We start from the raw sequence: 18,650 nt of genomic DNA on the forward strand, positions 1-18,650 counted from the left end.
TCAGTAAATATCTGTGGTGTTTTAGATAAGAAGTTAAAGGGCATGCCTTTTTTGTATAATTAACAAGTAAGACAGAGCCTCTTATGCTGATCCAAGTGACAAGGCTCTTTATTATTTTTCTTCTTTGGTCTTTAAGTGGCTACATTTTTATCCAAAGATTATTTTCTGGTATTTCAATGAAAAAGAAATTAACAATGCATTTCTTACCTTAAAAGCACATTCATGATGTATAGATTATGTGTTAATCTACCTTAGAGTAAAAGTGCATTATTCTAATCTCAGGTTGACACTTCGGCTTTTTGCTTTCACATTGTTTGGAATAGAATGCTTAATTCCAGAGTAGTTAATGCTTCTATTCGATGTTTTCTATACTGTGAACTTAGTGGTAGGGAATGCAATCTAATTTGAACAGTCCCCTGTGGAAAATTAAGTAGGAAAGAAATCTGTTTGCAGGGGAGGAACACAGATTGTATTTCAAGTCTAACATTGTTTTCCATTTTTAACATAAGTTTAAGCTTCTCTGAATTATTTGTGCCTGTGCTTTGTTCCACCAGCAGGAATAACCAGGTTCCCTTGGGTAACTGCTCGCTTAGAGTGTGCACAAAGTGGTCTGAGACTGACTGATCCTAAAAGCTTTCTGGCGAGAGGAAAAATAGCTTGTAATCTCACACATTTGACATCTTAAAAGTATTATATATTTTTAAATGATTTTTTAAAAATTCTAATTTATTTGAAAATTCATTTGGTCTAGGGTCTGCATTTTTAAAAGATTGCATACCACAGAAAATGCATCATATAGTGAAAGCAAGAGATAAGGTAGTGCCTCCAGCAGATGTTCAGTTCTGTCTTTTGCATTTTCCCAGCAGCCCTGGCCTCATGAAGGCCATATCCAAGGCTTTCTTCCTTTTGAGGACTCTTGCCTGTTCCGTGAACTTATTGCCTATTTAACAATACTTGTGGAATGAACTGCAAGTGCTTGGTTTATCAGTCCGTGAGAGTGCAGTATGTTAAATGCTGTTTGGCCTATGTAGCATTGTGCACTAATGTTCTCTAAAAATCGACTGTGTAGGTAATCAACAAAGAAAATACTAAATGAAAATGATATCATAATTACAATATTTTAGGTATCTAATATTTACCATTTAAAATTCCCGTTTATTAATAATATGTCTTATAATTCTTGTCCTTTGTTTTGCTTTTAGTTCTAGAAAAGGTACCAGTGTTAATCTCAAAACACCTCCTGTAGCTGAGGCTGGGTGGAATTTGTATATTGTGAATACGATCTCACCAGTGCAACTGTACAAAGAAATGGTATTCCTTTCAGACTTGTAATTCTTACTGGTAGAAATTTTTAGAGTCTAATTGATGACTAGGAATTGATTCTAATTATCGTACATGCAGAATGCCACAGCCAGCCAGCTTCCAGGCTCTGTCTGACAGTGCAGTGTATTATCTTCACCGTCTTGTTTTCACAGCTCCTGATATTTGAGGAGCCAGGAGAAATTCCCTTCACTAAAATAAGATTCCCTTGTTCATACCCACTCTCCTACGAGAATTGATTAGCCATTCTAAACATAAGTAGCCTTTGACCTTTATTTTGAACCCTAGCAAAGAGAACCATGAAATGGAGCCGAAAGAAATCTTAGATCATATGTCCCTGTCTCACACTTCTTTGAAATATTAGCAGATAGTCCCAGGGCACTGCAGCACTTGTAGCATTGTCCCATAGGCATCCTTCTTCCTCTTCTAAGAGTGACAACTGCCTACTCATCCCTGACAATTTTTATAAACTCTTTATTTTGAAATAATTTCAAACCTACAGAAAAGTTGCAAGAATAAGAATAGTACAAGTAAAACCTCTGTATTCCCCACACAGATTTGCCCATAGCCAACATTATACTCCCTTTGTTTCTCCCTCTCTTTTCTTCTTTTTTGCACTCTTGTACAAATGCGCAAGCACGCATGTATATTTTCTCCTGATCCATTGGAAGGTATATTGCATATGTCATAGCCTAAGGCTCCTAAATATTTCAGTGCATGTTTCCTAAGAATTGAGATATTTGCTTATATAACCACAGGACACACACATGCTTCAGAAAATTTAACAATGACACAATACTTTACTCTATGGTTCATATTCCAGTTTTGTCAATTGACTCAATAATGGCCTAGTAGAAGCCCCCAGCACCTCCTGCCCCAGGTCCAGGATCCATCAAGTAATGTATTTAACTGCCATGTCTCTTTAGCTCCTTTAATCCAGAATATGTTCACAGCCTTTCCTTGTTTTATTTAAAAAAATTTTTTTTTGTTTTCTTTTGTTGAAGTATAGTTGACGGACAATATTATAAGTTACAGGTATAAACATAGTGATTCACAGTTTTGAAAGGTTATAATCCATTTGTAGTTATTATAAAATATTGGCTATATTCCCTGTGTTGTGCAATATATCCTTGTAGCTTATTTATTTTATACGTAGTAGTTTGTACCTCTTAATCTCCCTCTCTTATCTTCACTGGTAACCACTAGTTTGTTTTCTGTATCTGTGAGTCTGTGTCTTTTTTGTTTTATTCACTAGCATGTTGTATTTTTAGATTCCACTCTTTGTTTTATAACAGTTTTGAAAAATATTTCTCCCCCTGCCACTTTATAAAAATTTATTTTTTCATTTCATTTCATTTCTCATTTCATATCATTTCTCATGATTAGATTCAGGTTGTATGTTCTTCTCCTTGGCCAGAACATTGTGTAGGTGACGTATCTTTCTCAGAGTATCACACTGGGAGGTGCAGAATATTCATTTCCCCTTCACTAGTAATGTTAATTTTGGTCATCGGGTGAAGGTTTTGCCTGATTTTGCCCTGGCATTTTAATGCTGATAATTTTATCAGCTTTGTTTTGTTTTCAGTCTTGCTTAATTGAAAGTCTTAGACGTCATCTAGGTGATTTGCCGACTGGAATCTAAAAATACTGATTGACTCAGATTAGCTAGTGATAATCTTTTTTTTAATTTTATTTATTTTTAGCCGCATTGGGTTTTCATTGCTGTGCGCGGGCTTTCTCTAGTTGTGGTGAGCAGGGGCTATTCTTCGTTGTGGTGCACAGACTTCTCATTGCAGTGGCTTCTCCTGTCGCGGAGCACGAGCTCTAGGCGCTTGGGCTTCTGTAATTGCGGTACGCGGGCTCAGTAGTTGCAGCACACGGGCCCTAGAGCGCGCAGGCTTCAGTAGTTGCGGCACATGGGCTCAGTAGTTGTGGCTCGCAGGCTGTAGAGTACAGGCTCAGTAGCTGTGGCCCACGGGCTTAGTTGCTCCAAGGTACTTGGGATCTTCCCAGACCAGGGATCGAACCCACATCCTCTGCCTTGGCAGGCAGATTCTTAACCACTGCACCACCAGGGAAGTCCTAGCTAGTGATAATTTTTATAAGCCCACTGTAAGTTACAGAAATAGATGTAGCAGAACCTAAATTCACAGATTGAAACTAAGATAAAGGAAGCACATTCAATCTGAATTTGAGAAAGATTTAAATCATAGAACTTAAAAATAAAGTTATCAGATATGTTCATTAGCCTTATCAAATTGTGATCACATTATTGCTAAGTTAACAGTATTATTAGTGTTACAGTATTAATTGTACCTTCTCTAATGATTAGCACTGTTTAACAAGAGAATAGTTACAATCGTGTGTGTTAAACTGGCTCATAGATCGTGGGGGAAAAGAAAACCACTTTAGCTAGGCCTTATCAGAATGACAAATAACCACTTTTTATTTTTTAGGATTTAATGTGTTCAGATATTGACTTTAGTAACCAACTGGGTAGATATTAAGAACTGGGAAACTTTGGGGAGATGTCTAAAGCAACATTAGCTGCTTGCCTTTTTTGTGTTAGGTAGACTACAGTAACACCTACAAGACTGCAAAAACGCAGAGCTGCATCCACCTTCTCAGCGAGGCTCACCTGTTAGTGAGAGCTGCCCTGATGGATGCCAGTCAGCTGGAACCTGGAGAAAAAGCCGAGCTTTTAGAAGCATTTAAAGAAAGCTGTGGGCACCTTGGAGACTGCTACAGCAGGTTGGTGATGCTACTTGGAAACTTGTCAGAGAAGCCATCCTGAGCTTCAGGTGTGCTTACTAACTTTTCCAGCTCTGGCAGTTACCTGACAAATGGGAGGACGCATGAGGGGAGGTGGTTTAGTTATTCATTTATGCCACAGCATTTGTTTAGCACATCCTGTGGGTCAGGTACTGGGCTAAGCTTAGAGAAATGAGCACGACCTGTTGCCTGCCTTCAAGGACTTACAGTTTATTGGATGAGCAGTTCATGAGTCTCCAGCAGTTAATTTAGGAATTTGAAGTTTCTTTTCAGACCTTTGGGCAGGGGTGGGGCACGACCAGTGAACATCCCTGAGACAACCATATTACTATGAGCTGTAAGGGAGAGATACTAGTAGGACACTCCGTGATTTTAACCTTAGTAGTCAGTGCTTTTATGATGTCAGAAAAGGACATTAGGATCAATAGTGATTTCTCTTTTTGAGAATGATCTTTTTTTTTTTATGTTAATAGATTTAATGGTAACCATTACTCAATATTTCAGCTTTTTGAGGAAACTTAAAAAAATCTTTTTAATGGAGTTATACACATAGAAGAGTACACAAGTAATAAGTGTACAAGTCACAATAATTTTCACAAAATGAACAAATCCTGTAGCCATTGTCCAGATGAGAATGATCTTTATAATTTTTTTTCATATATAATTGTTTCCAAGGCTTACTTGACCCATGGGAGTCATTATAAATTGATAAAAGACTTTTCCTACTTATAAATACCATTATTTTAGAGCCACATTATGAATATTAAAATTCACTTAATGAACTGTTTTTGTTTTTCTTATGAGCAAGCAAAAAGAAGCTACATTAATTAGAATGACTTTGCAGAACAAAACTCAGGAGTATGTTCCAACTCCTAATGGCCGTAGAAAAGTATTTTGAGATTTATGTCTTCTGGAAATCATGTCTGTTTTATTATTAAATGTGTTAGACATCCAAACTTAAACATGACAAATCTGAAGGTTTTTTTTTTTTTTTTTTTTTTTTTACTTCCTTCCCTTTAGGCTTGACACCCAGTATTCCCACCTCACCTTGCCATACTATAAGATGTCTGGTTTGTCTATGGCTGAAGTTTTGGCCCGAGTGGACTGGGCATTAGAGGATGGAGCGCAGAAATACGAGAGGGGATTAATCTTTTACATTAATCATTCACTTTATGAAAACCTGGATGAAGAATTAAGTGAAGTGAATACAGTTTTCTCTTTAGTTATAGCTAATATTTTTAATTTTTCATTTTAGCAATTTATTTTATGTAATTCTGTTGAGAAATCAAGTTCCAAGTATTTTTCATTGGTATTATAGTCTTTTTTTTCTAAAAAAGGTAATTAGTGTGCCCTTTTCTTCATTAATAATACTCAGAATTACAGCTTGGAAGAGAACTTATAATCATCTTCTCATACTTTCTCATTACATAGACAGGGGGGTGTGGTCCACCGTGGTTGAGTGACCTGCCCAGTGTGACAGTGGCATGTCTTTAGAAGAATGACATAGAACCTGGGCTTTGCCTGCCTTCTTCTCATCTGCAGCCCTTTTCACAACCCTAGTTGCCCCACTCTCCAGGTGTCCAAAGTTTCCCTTGTGAAATCCTGGCCCAGCAACCTTCAGACATTATTAAGGATCATTTTTAGCTCCTCATGTATTTTTAAAGAGTTGAATGCCAGTATGCAAAGTTGGGTATTGTGATACCAAGTGTTTTAAGGTTTTAAGAGAAATGAAATTTTCTCTTATAAATATTAAGTATATTTTGCACATTAAATATAAGTAAATTTTGTATTAAGCAGTAATTTTCTATAATGGACTTCTGAGTATAATTTAATCCAATATTTGTTTTCTTCTTCTGAACTCTTGTTAAAATTAGAAATGCTGGCCACAACTTAGTATACACTTTCCCTGCTTTTTCTTCATTATAACTCAGCAAAGAGATCACTTTAGGTCATCTCAGCTCTCCCACGCTATCACCATCAACTCTCTTTTTAAATCGAAGCATAGTACTGTAATTTTATCTTAATTGGAATGTTTGTATCTTGGCTTTTTATCCTTTATTTTTTTTTTTTTTTTTTGCTGATTTTGTTGCTTTCTATCGGCTGACTGACCTTTTATTTCTTGTTTACGCTCACCAAAGGAATTGGCAGCAAAAGTGGTTCAGATGTTTTATGTCGCTGAGCCGAAGCAACTGCCCCATATTCTCTGTAGTCCTTCTATGAAGAATATTGATCCTTTAACTGCCATAAGCTATTTAAGGAAGCTGGATACTTCTGGATTTTCATCAGTCTTAGTGACATTGACCAAGGCAGCAATGGCTTTGAAAATGAGAGATCTTGACATGCACAGAAATGAAATGAAAAGCCATTCAGAGGTACGGTGCCCTGCCTGGTATTAACAGCAAGCTAAAATAGGACTCAGTGGTCCTGAGGTGTATAGTTTTCTTCTGGCTTCTGTGTAGCTCATTTTTTTCTTAGTTGTAAAGGAAGATAGACTTAGTCTTAAAAAGGAAGTGGCCCAAAGTGGGAGTGCTTGGGCTTTGGATTTGGCAAATGAAAAAGAAAAAATGAAAGATAAATGGCAGCAATGGGTATCCAAAGACTTTTCAACATAGTGTCAGGTATGTTCAGAACACAGTGCTTGGCAGTGAAGAGTATATAGGCTCTGCCCTGAGCTGACAGTCTGACCTGGCACGAGGGGGTGGTGTGGTTTGTCCCTGAAAACAGAGCAGTGATGTATAATCAAGTACAGCAAGTAGGTTATTAACCTTGAGTCTTAGGAGTCCAGTAGTTGCAGAAATAGCCTGCATCTGGGAAGATCACAAACGACTGTGTGGGAGATTAGGCATTTGAATGGGGTATCAAAGAAAAGGTAGCTTCCCATTGGAAAAGAGGCCATTTAGGGATATAAGCCAAAAAAGTTAATCAGTAGAGAAAGAAATTAAGAAGTGACATTAATTGAGCACTTATTATGTCTCAGGTTAGCACTGAGATGTCCTCTACTTTGAAGAGTAGAATTCTAGAAAGATGAATTTTCTTTTCATAATTTTGAAACATCCTATATAGACCTCAATTTAAAGCTGTCTACAAAATAGGACATCTTGATGCTTAATTAAGTAATAATAACTTCTACAAAGACAGTTACCAATGATGTCCTTAGAACTTGTCTTTGTAAAGAAAAAATTAAGATTACAATAAATTATTAATGGCTTATCACTGATTCTTGAATTCACTAGCGTGTATTTCCAAGATGAATGCAATGTTTATCCTGTTCCTAAATTTTTTTTTATCTGAAGATGAAGTTGGTATGTGGCTTCATTCTGGAACCTCGGCTATTGATTCAACAGAGGAAAGGACAGATTGTTCCAACTGAATTTGCAGTTCAGTTGAAGGAGACTCAGCCTGGATTGCTTGTGGCTTCAGTCCTTGGCTTACAGAAGAACAACAAAATTGGAATTGAAGAAGCAGATTCCTTCTTTAAGGTCTGTCACTTTGAAAATGCAATTGTTCTGGACGGCCTGATGAAGTTGGTGGGGGGACGGGGAGCAGAATAAGAGAAGTGAGTTTTCATTTGTTTATTGAAAAATGAGACTTACACATAACCACTTATAAAAGTACAGATTAAAAAAACGTATCTAGAAAAATTCTGTTCATGCAACCTGGAGTCTGTTAAAATGTCTAAATTCGCTTTTGCCACGGCACTAATGCTAGAGATAAATTATTGAATACATGGCCCACATGATGGAGTGCTGTTCAGACCAGCTGTAACTTGACCAGTACTATATTTATCTGAGCTATGGGGGCTTCTTTCACTGTTCTCAAGGTGCTTTGTGGTAAAGATGAAGATACGATTCCTCAGCTCTTAGTAGACTTTTGGGAAGCTCAGCTGGTAGCGTGTCTCCCAGATGTGGTACTTCAGGAACTCTTTTTCAAGCTCACATCACAGTACATCTGGAGATTATCTAAGAGGCAGCCACCTGACACCACACCATTGAGAACATCAGAGGATCTGGTAAGATAATGGATTAGTACAGTGAATTAAACTTTATGTACATTACACATTATGATAATGACCCTTAATTTTTTGTTTGTTTGTTTTTGAGGTTTTTTGTGTGTGTTTTATGTTTTTGTTAAATTTTTATTTCTTTTTATTTTAATTTTTGTTGACCCTTCTTATTTTTAACAGCATAAAATCAGTCGTAATTCATATTACCAGATATCTTTTTTTTTTTTTTTTTTTGCGATACGTGGGCCTCTCACTGTTGTGGCCTCTCCCGTTGCGGAGCACAGGCTCCGGACGCGCAGGCTCAGCGGCCATGGCTCACGGGCCCAGCCGCTCCGCGGCACGTGGGATCCTCGCGGACCGGGGCACGAACCCGTGTCCCCTGCATCTGCAGGCAGACTCTCAACCACTGTGCCACCAGGGAAGCCCTACCGGGCATCTTTTTAAAGCAAGAGTTAAAAATACATTTGAAACTTGTCTGCGAGTGAAGTTGCCCACATTTTAAACATTTTTGTATCCTAAAGAGCGCCTTCTACTGCTCCTATAATACTTACCTACAGTGGTACTTCAGTAGCCAAAGTGTGGGAGAAAGGGCTTTTCCCCAAATCCATCTGTGCTCCCTTAGGCGACAGTCATGAAGCGGAACATGAGAGGAGAGACATCTGCAGACCTCCCTGCTGGGAGAGGAACTGCAGAAGGCTTGTGGGAGAGAGACTTCCTTACCAGACTTCCATTTCCCGTCAGTTGCACAGACAAGAGCTGTTCCGCAGTCTGCATCAGCCCTAACAACTCTACTCTTATCCTTCCTGTTCACCCCGACCCCTGGCAGCCCCTTTGTCCCTCACAGTGACAGAGTCGCTAATGTGGGTTTGCTTGAATAAGGGAGTCTTTATGGGAATTGTCTTGAGAACTTACGGAAGAGATTTTGCCTCCCAAGGAAAGTAGTAGAAATAAAAATTATTTTCAGTATTACTGTTAACTTTTTTTGAGTGTAATTAGCTTAAAGGAAGTATTGCTCTTTTTGTGAGAAAGTGCCTCTTTGCAGTTTTTTGAAAGTTAAAATATTAGGAAATATTTAGTGAGGAATTATTCAGTGAGAAGCAGCAAAACTAAAACCTTTTCCAGGGGAATACATTCTAAGACTTTCTTCCCATTACCAGGAAAATGTATACCTAATTTTGGGACACGGCAGAATGTTAGGGATTGCTTGCTGTTTGTGGGATGGATGAAGAAAGTCTTGTTTTGTTGTATCTTTGTTTATGATAAATTTCTTTTACATTTTAGATAAACACCTGTAGTCATTATGGCTTAATCAGTCCGTGGGTTAATGTCTTAATATCATCTGAATCCTTGGCTGATAAAAATTATATGGAAGACCTTTCAAAATTACAGGTAAATAAAAATGCCTCCTTTTCTTATGAATATGCATATTACCATATAGTCTAGGACTTAAATTTGGTAAGACCCTGGGTGTCCAGTTAATTTAGAGTGTATAATTCTGGGGACAGAATCTATAGTAAGGCATACTCAAGAGCTGTGGAGGGAATTCCTGCCTCTGCCTGAAACTGCTGACGGGAAGTCTGGTCTTGTTGCCAGTCGGTAAGTGAGCTTCCAAGTCCTGTGACTCTTGCCTCATTCTCAGGACGTGCTTGAAAACACGTTGTGAAATGAAAGTATGGCAAATGTTTCGCGGTGTTTTCACTGACGAGATTCACTTTTATTTTAGTGTTCACTCACACAGTTTAGGCCTCTAGCCCAAACCAAGCACTACTATCTGTCTTATAGGAAATAGGTCAAAGTAGCTAGCTTATCTGGCTCCTGAAAGGATTTTTTTAAAAGTAAGAAACGTGATCAAGAGAATGCAGACCATCCTGCAAGAATTCTGAACGTGAATGTTTCCGACTGAGAATGAGAAATAAAGTCCACATTTGACTGGGTGGATTGGGCTGGGCTCAATGTGGATGTGATTTTGTTCAATGTAATCAGTGGCCCAGGGACTGAGTATAATCCTCACATCTGTTGTGTTTGGTCTTCCCAGTGTAGCTGCCAACATATGAAAATTGAGATTTCAAGTTCAGAATTTTGAGTTTCAAGTTTCTCTTTGAGAAACTCAGCAGAACTTTCATTCAGCGGTAACCCTGGGCCCTCACTGCCTGAGACCTGAAGGTCGGAGCCACCTACTGGCTCCCCTCCTTGGGCAGTGCTCGTGCTGTCCTGTCTGCCACAGTTCCACCTCCATGTCTCCCTGGTCCAGATTCAGTGTCCGGCATCCATTTTCCTTATACTCAGCCGCCTTCGTGCGTTTTCATCATCTGGTTTTCATCGTCTGGTTTGACCTTGTTAAGCTTTTGAGTGTGCAACCCCTGATTTACTCTGGGAACTTAGTGGAAGTGTGGTTATTGCTTATAGAAACCAAAATGTCAAATTGGGGATGGGGTGTCAGGATGCGAAGCTCAAGAGACCATATTGCTTAGTCTTAGCCTCTAGACAGCCTGTGATGTCACCAGGAATGGAGTTACTTACATTTTTTTTTAAATTGCCAAAGGCGGTTCTTGTTGGTTCTTATCTCTAGTACCCTTATGCTACAGAGGCTGCGGAGCACTTAGTCTCAGATTTGTTCATTCCACAAATATTCCTCAATCATGTACTGTAAATGTGATTGATGTACAGCATTGGACGAGGCAGGCAAAACCTTGCCCTCCTATAATGTATGTACTAATTACATATTTAAAATGCTAATTGTAATAAGTGCTTTAAAATATCCCCTGATAAATCTTCAAAGCATATTTATAATCTCTGCTTGAAAAAGTATAATTCAGTGATCTTTAGAATCCATTTTAAGGTATTTAAAAAGGGTATCTTGGGACTTCCCTGGTGTCACAGTGGTTAAGAATCTGCCTGCCAGTGCAGGGAACACGGGTTCGATCCCTGGTCCGGGAACATCCCACATGCCGCGGAGCAACTAAGCCCATGCGCCACAACTACTGAAGCCCACATGCCTAGAGCCCGTGCTCCGCAACAAGAGAAGCCACCGCAATGAGAAGCCCGCGCACCGCAACGAAGAGTAGCCCCCTCTCGCCGCAACTAGAGAAAGCCCGCGTGCAGCAACGAAGACCCAAGGCAGCCAAAAATAAATAATAATAAAATAAATAAATTTATAAAAAATAAAAATAAATAAATAAAAAGGGTATCTTCTTTCTGGGAATCCTTGCCATTAAAGGATAGAAAGTTGAGTCAGTCTAAACTTTTCTGAATCCTTTTCCTAATTATAACTCTTTCTAAATTATCTGGGGTCAATTAGTCTTAGTCATTAGGAAAAAACTAACCATCAAGAAACAAAAAGATCTCGCCTGCTCTTACCTAGAGGAATGGGGGGTCGGTTCAGAATCACTTGGAGAGCTTTTTCAAAATTGTATGTCTCCCCTCTACCCACCAGCTCACCACCACCACACAGATTTGAGATAAATCTTTGTCCCTTGTTCTTAATCACAGTAATAGTATATTTGTGCAAGAATTAAAAACAATCTATAAATCATCTGTGTGTCAAAAAGCCACTATTCAGAATGACACAGTAACTAGTAAGTGCCCTGCCTTTTACCAGAATTCTCCTGGTCCCCTCCCCCTGCCTCCTTGCCATCCACCCCTCTTAGAGCCACAGGTGTGACTATGTAGAGAATTCTGTGGGTTCCAGCCCTGCAGAGTCAGCTGAGCCTGAGGGATCTAGATCAGAAAAGGGAATAAATAGTGCCTGTGTTCGGGGTGGAGAGTCCATTTCCAATATTGAAAAAAAAAAAAAGGAACACACTGGTAAGAAGCAGACAACACTAAGAGTATTTTAAAGAGTAGTAGTAACCTGTGGGCCGTTTTTTATCCAGTGATATATGTGTTGTCTGGTGCTTCTTATTTTGAGGGTTTTTGTTTGTTTTGGTCGCCCTGTGTGGCTTTGGTATCTTAGTCCCCCGACCACAGATTGAACCCGCGCCCTCAGCAGTGAAAGTGCGGAGTCCTAACCACTGGACCGCCAAGAAATTCCCTGGTGTTTCTTATTTTTAAACTTCTTGATGATATGGATATAACTACTTAAAAGTTCATGGGTAACCCATTTTGTACCAAGATTTGACTCATTTCACTTTAACCACCTTATTTCATATTTGCTATCTTATTGTCAGGAAATTTTTCAGATGAAGGTGAATATTAAACTGGCAGGAAGGAAAGGGACCAACCTTACTGTCCTAGCCATTGCTTGGTAGATATTTGGAATAAAATCACGATGCTGACTGTAAATGGATAGCTCATGTTCCATGTCCTCCTGTGAGTCTGAGAAGACGCTGCAGTAAAAAGGATACAAGAAGAAGAAAATCAGGATATGAGCATTTCATTTTTTATCCAGAAGAAAGGGAAAGCAGAGATTATTTTGGTGGCAGAATCAAAAGTAGTATTTATAGTTTAAATGTTTAAAAGTAAAATATTGTCAAGTTCTGACTACTGAAATAATAGCTGCTCGGTGTCATTCAGGTTGTAGCAAATGGTATTGATACAAATTATTAGGTTCTTAACGATTGCTGTAGTTTTCTTAAATGTGAAATTTTATTTTTGGTTCTTTGTGTGTAGTGCATGCTTATTATTAGAAACCTTGGAAAATACAGGGAAGTGTGAAAAAGAAAGTTGGCTTTGTCCTCCCATTCCAGTGAACTGGTCTCTGTTTCAAATTTCGATGCTCTTCCAAAGGCATTTCTAGATGTGCATGTACCTATGTAGATTTTATACAACTGACCATGCTCTGAATATAATTTTGTATTGAGATTTTTTACTAATTTTATCATGAGCACTTTGTCCTTTGAAAACAATTTTGATAGCTATAAAGTATACCATCGTTTGAATATATCATACTTTATTTACTCATCCCTTCTTATTTAATGCTTAGGTTTCTTCTAGTTTTTCAGTATTATAAATGTTCTTGAGGTGAACATCATTGGACATAAATCTTGACCACCATGTTGATTCTATCCTAAGGATGGAATCTTAAAGCATCCGCATTAGTTTAAACTTACAGTCTATTCAGAGCAAACACAATCATGTTATTTTCAAAAATCATAGCTTTGTATTAAACAGATCTTTTTTTCTTTAAACTAGAGGTGTTTTCAAGATTATTTAATACTTTGGTCTAATTAGACTTACTAAGTAAATATATGCGTGTGCTCTAAAATTACATTCTTTTTTTTTTTTTTTGGCAAGTGAGATTTATTCTTTTTAAAAACTGTATTCTGTATGTTGTGCTTTAGTTTTTTGGGTGCCTCATTCCATAACATTTCACTTTTCTGTTCATAGTCTCTCATATGTGGTCCTTCATTTGACATAGCTTCCATTATTCCATTCTTGGAGCCACTCTCAGAAGACACTGTTGCTGGCCTCAGCGTCCATGTTCTGTGTCATACGCGTTTGGAAGAGTATGAATGGTGCATAGACAGGCTGTTAGAGAGATGCCCGGAGGCAGTCATCCCATATGCTAATCATGAACTGAAAGAAGAGAATCGGGTATGCTTTTCAGATTACGGTTTTAGGCTTTATCAGTGATAATCAAATGTTGTTAATCTTGTCGCCTTATCTGCAAAATGGGGACAAATTATGCCAGTCCAACCTCACAGGGCTGTGTGGCTTAAAAGAGCATATATGTTACATGTTTTGAGTACCATTAGAGGCTGTTAAAATTTATGGTGCTTGTATGTTATCTTCACTAAAGGTCTCTTGTTTGGCGATGAAGTAGACTATTACCTGAAGATTTGGAAAACATAATAAATGATGGGAAAATTCTTTGTGGACTGTCTGGTCTTTAGAAATTAGAAGAGTTTTTGACTTTAGAACTTCCTTGCTACCTAAGAGATGAAAACAAGACACGTCTATGTTTCTTCTTGAAAATAGCGGTGTACATATGTACAGGGTATATATTATTAGATTTTCAAGTTACAGATCTGACTTCTATGCTCTAGCTTAAGCAGAAGACTGTTCTAACAAAGTCTGTTCCTTAACCAAGATGATGTATTTTTGCCCTGGGCTTCCCTGCACAATCTTTTTCTTCTTGTTGGAAATCTGAGTGTAAAATGCATCAAACTTAAAAAGTATTCATTTTCCCCTAAGATAGACTTTGTGGTGGAAAAAGCTGCTGCCTGAACTTTGTCAGAGAATAAAATGTGGTGGAGAGAAATACCAACTTTACTTATCATCACTGAAAGGTAAAATAATCTCTTTTGCTTGATTATAAATTGAGTTGAGGGTACTCATTTCCATAACTGGCTGAAGCCTTGCTGTCTCTCGTTTTTCATGTGATTCTCAAGTGTGGGGAAGAGGGTCTTCGCAGAATCAACTGGAGAGCTTATTTTTAACATTCACGTGCTCCCGCCACCACGTGTGATATTCATTTATCTCTTTTAGCTCTAGAGCTGATGCTTTTAAGTTAATCTTTCCAGACACTTAACAAATATCACGGTCAGAGAAACTCACAGCCTCAGTATTTTAAAAATTGGAATAGCCATTAAAGTCCATTTTATATTAATGGTCTGGGTGCTTAATTTACTTCATGTAGGAAATTAAAATTATTATTATTAATCATAATTGTAAGCAAGTACTGAGGAATGATAAATTTCTCAAAGATTTAGAAGTGTAGTGTGTCTAAATTATGCAGTATTTTACAGCGAAGGTAGTTATTGTTTGAATTTTTATAATTCATAGTCATTTATAAATCTTGATAGCTATATGGTTATCGGTTTCGCTACTCTTGTGTGTTAATATCACCAGTTAATGGTTGGCCTGATGACAAAGGTATGGTTATATTGATACCAGTGTGCGTAAAATATTAGAAGTTGACAGTGTTGGAATTGGATTTTGCAGCTGAGGGAATTGACTTTCAAAGTGTTAGGCAAAGCCAAGTGGCCATTGGATGGTGTTTTTCTGGAAATTCCCATTAAGTTGTATGTTTTTGATTGGAAAGACAGGGAGGGGGCCTTTGTACTATTTGTCCTACCCACCTCTCTGAGTGATTTTTTGGTTGTCAGAAGGTGGAAGCTTCAGGTGTTTGATTGCCCAGCCCCATCTGCACCAAATTTATCACATAAATTTGAACTGATTATTCTTGTTGGTCGATCACTTTCCGGTACAGATAGCCCACATCTTCACACCCCGGTGACATCGTTATCTTAGTCAAACGACTCTTTCTTCATCCTTTTCTGATCCACACCCACAAACTCATAACTACCCCATAATCTTTCCTCCAAGTGTTCCATTTGTCTGTGTCTTTAATATGCGTGTATTCACACACATGTGCATGTATGTATGTGTGTGGCTTATGGGAACTAAATGCTGTGTGTGATTTACCTTTATTGTAATACCTCCAGAGCTGGTATAGTGTTTTATTCATTTTTCATGATGCACTTTCCTTGCCAGCAATTGCTTCTCCATATGGAGTATTCTGTAACTATTGATGGATTTGAAGGGAAGACACCTGAATAACCTCAGGTCCGTTTTCATGGGGGGGGTGTCTCTGTTGGCAGCTGTGGTATACCAAGAAGGGACCAGGATTGGAATTAGGAGAATTGGAACTGAGTTCCAAGTCTGCGACTTACTGAGCGTCCTGAAGCAAGCCAGTTTTTTTAATTGCCTGGGACCAGTGGGAGGTTCAGGACTGACTCTAGAGTAAAATGTCAGGCAAGAATTGCAAGATGGTGAGGTTGGAGATGGAGGTCAGGGACTTACATGATATGCTGAGGAGCTTGGACTTCTTGCTCTCTAATGCAGCATTCCTCAGCCTTGTCACTGCTGACATCTTGGACCAGATAATTTGTGTGTAGGTGCCCCCTGTGCATTTTAGGGTGTTACCAGCATCCCTGGCTTCTACTCACTAAATACACTAAATACCAGTAGCACTTGCCCAGTTAAAACAGAAATGTCTCCAGCCATCACCAGATGTCCCCTGGGGGACAAAACTGTACTAGTTGAGAACTGTTGCACTAATGCAGAGAGCCATTGAAACTGGGGTTAGTGGTTGACTTCTTTGTTTCAAGGCAGTACTTATGACTGTTTTTGTGACAGTGAGCTGTGCTTTTTAATAAAAATTCTAGTACTATAGTAAATTACAAAGTTTTAAAAGTCATTTTAAACTTCACCAGCCAGAAATAACTAATTTCAACATTTGACACGTATTTTCTAGACACACTGGAGGATTTAAAGTACTCTATGGATTTAAGATATTGACCTTGTTCTTGGCGTTGTAACCTGTATTAGCCTTTCACTAGTTGGAGGAAGAGGAGAATAGAGCAGTGGCAAGATTTTTGTTGGCTCTATACCTACTTTACACTGGCCCCCACCTCAGTTTTTTGTATCCAGGATACTACTTACAGGTTCCACATTTAGGCAAAATAAACTAGTTTGATAGGAAAACATCGGTAATTCATGGGTTTTACAAATTAGTTAGCAGTTATTGTTTATTAAAGTTCTATTTTGTGTCAGATGTGCATCATTGTGTTTTAAATTAATTCACAAAGGACTCTGGAAGCTAGCAGATGGTACCACTACATTATAAATGAGGAAACCAAGACCCAGGAGTTGACTTTCTTAAAGTCACCCAGAGCATAAGTAGAAGAGTGTGATCCCTGCCCGAGTCTGTACGATTCCAGAGCTAGGGAGCTTTCTCATACGTCACACTATTCATTAACTTGTTAGCAACAAGAGCATGTCATTCCTTTGTGTAAGGGATGGTTTAGGTTGGTGGATATTGGACAGATGACTTTGGATGGATGCACGCACACCTGAGCCGGAGATTTTATATTCCGGTTACTCTGCAAAGAGAATAAGTGGTGGGCATGCAAGAATCACACACGGAATGGACTGAAGAAGGTTTGGGAACATTGTTCTTAAATGTCACCCCCTTCTCTTCCCAGCAGAGGGCAGCATGCATGCATCGAGAAACAACAGAATCATACAATTACATAGTTACCTTTACAAAAATGTTTACTAAATTCCTTAATATTTAAAATATTCATTAGAACACATTATTTTGCAGTTTGAGAAAAAAAGTAAATGGTCTCGAAAACATATTTGTGCTTATTAATAACATAAAAATCTTATAATAGAGAGGAACTGATTTAGGAAAATGTCATCCAACAATTAATAGTATTTCCTGTCCTAGCAAACAGTCTGTATAAATCAGCTGCAATATAGTCCTAACATTAAAAACAGTGTTCAATTGATTGTATTTTCCTACAAATGATTCTAGAAAGAATAAATAAGAAGTTGTTAGAACCATAAAGCAGTCTGTGGATTTAAAAGACTGGTTTTCTGGGGGTTTTTTCCTCTCTCTCTCGTAGTTATAACATTTTGTAACCTGAATTAGCTTCTAATTGGTTGAGTGATAAGAGAATAGGACGAAAGACAGAATTTCAGTTCTAACTCAGATATTCTTTCCTACAAACAGAAACACTGTCAGTTGTTGCTGTGGAACTACAACTAAGGGATTTCTTAAATGTCCTCCCAGAAGATGGCACTGCAGCATTTTTCTTGCCATATCTTCTTTACTGCAGTCGAAAGAAATCATTGACTTAAAGGTATCATTTGAAATATACCACATATGAGACTGAATTTTTCAAAACTGATGCCAGATAAAAAATATATATATAAAGGATTTTTATATTGAACATGTACATATATTGCAAATGCTTTCGGGCTGCTTACCTCAGTGATATTATTAGTTTCATAATTTATGACCTGAGTCCATTTAATTGTCCAGAATGTAAAAAAGCTACAAGATATAGGAGTTTCCTCAAAGAAGGCATATATTTTTAAAGGTAGAGACTGACTTCTATTCCAAGGAACATCAATTTACTGTTGTTGGAGACATGACAATCTTTTTCATCCCGGGAACACAAACAATTTGTAAGTATGCTCGAAAGAATGTCATTCCAAGTGGTCCACAATTTAACTTTCTTGATTTTTCCAGATTTTTCTACTGGGTCCCTTTTAAAAACAGTATTTTCTTTGAGAAAGATGTTAATGTTTTCCCACAGTAAAAGATTTCAAACTCTATTTTCTTGTTACTTTTAAAATACATGCTAAGTTTCTCTCTGAATCAAATGAAATAGAAGTTTACAAAGCTGACTTTCTTCTTGTCTGGCTATTAACGTGATTTGCTGAGTGCATGTTTTTCAGCCAAAGCCTTGTTTCCATTTTTTGTTGATGTGGACTCTTGCTCTTTTAGCCAGAGTGTATGTGAAAATAAAGAAATATAAAGAACTGTGTCTTTTTTTAGCCTCTTATTAAATAATTTTGAGTCCCAATTCAGTTCCTTGATAGTATGCTTTGACTTTCGTTAAGGCTGGGCAAAAATGTTACTCACCTGATGTTTCCACAATGGTATTTTGAAAACTTTTCTCCTGATGGCAATATTCGTCTTTGCCAGGATTTAATTTATAGATTGTTTCTCAACTCTGCCTTTCTCCAGTTCCATATTAACTTCCTTTTGATCATCATTTTGAGGGTTCACAAAACTCAGATTGGCAACATTTTATTTTAT

The 18,650-nt window shown here is 37.9% G+C and overlaps 1 protein-coding gene across 2 annotated transcripts in view; it reads left to right on the forward strand.

Annotated features, from left to right (window-relative positions):
• HPS3 (HPS3 biogenesis of lysosomal organelles complex 2 subunit 1) overlaps positions 1–18,347 on the forward strand; it is a 44,462-nt gene extending 26,115 nt beyond the window's left edge. The window contains exons 8-17 of one of the 2 annotated variants that reach the window (XM_065876369.1): positions 1,203–1,311; positions 3,890–4,071; positions 5,113–5,293; positions 6,231–6,464; positions 7,386–7,571; positions 7,913–8,101; positions 9,377–9,484; positions 13,421–13,627; positions 14,232–14,322; positions 17,556–18,347. In XM_065876369.1, coding sequence (XP_065732441.1) covers positions 1,203–1,311; positions 3,890–4,071; positions 5,113–5,293; positions 6,231–6,464; positions 7,386–7,571; positions 7,913–8,101; positions 9,377–9,484; positions 13,421–13,627; positions 14,232–14,322; positions 17,556–17,683 — 1,615 coding nt within the window. In that variant the 3' untranslated portion in view covers positions 17,684–18,347. The remainder of the gene's footprint in view (positions 1–1,202; positions 1,312–3,889; positions 4,072–5,112; positions 5,294–6,230; positions 6,465–7,385; positions 7,572–7,912; positions 8,102–9,376; positions 9,485–13,420; positions 13,628–14,231; positions 14,323–17,555) is intronic. The other variant, XM_065876370.1, reaches the window with a different exon arrangement.
• Positions 18,348–18,650: the final 303 nt, after the last annotated feature.

This window comes from Phocoena phocoena, chromosome 4 (genome assembly GCF_963924675.1).
Source record: "Phocoena phocoena chromosome 4, mPhoPho1.1, whole genome shotgun sequence".
Taxonomy (NCBI): Eukaryota; Metazoa; Chordata; class Mammalia; order Artiodactyla; family Phocoenidae; genus Phocoena; species Phocoena phocoena.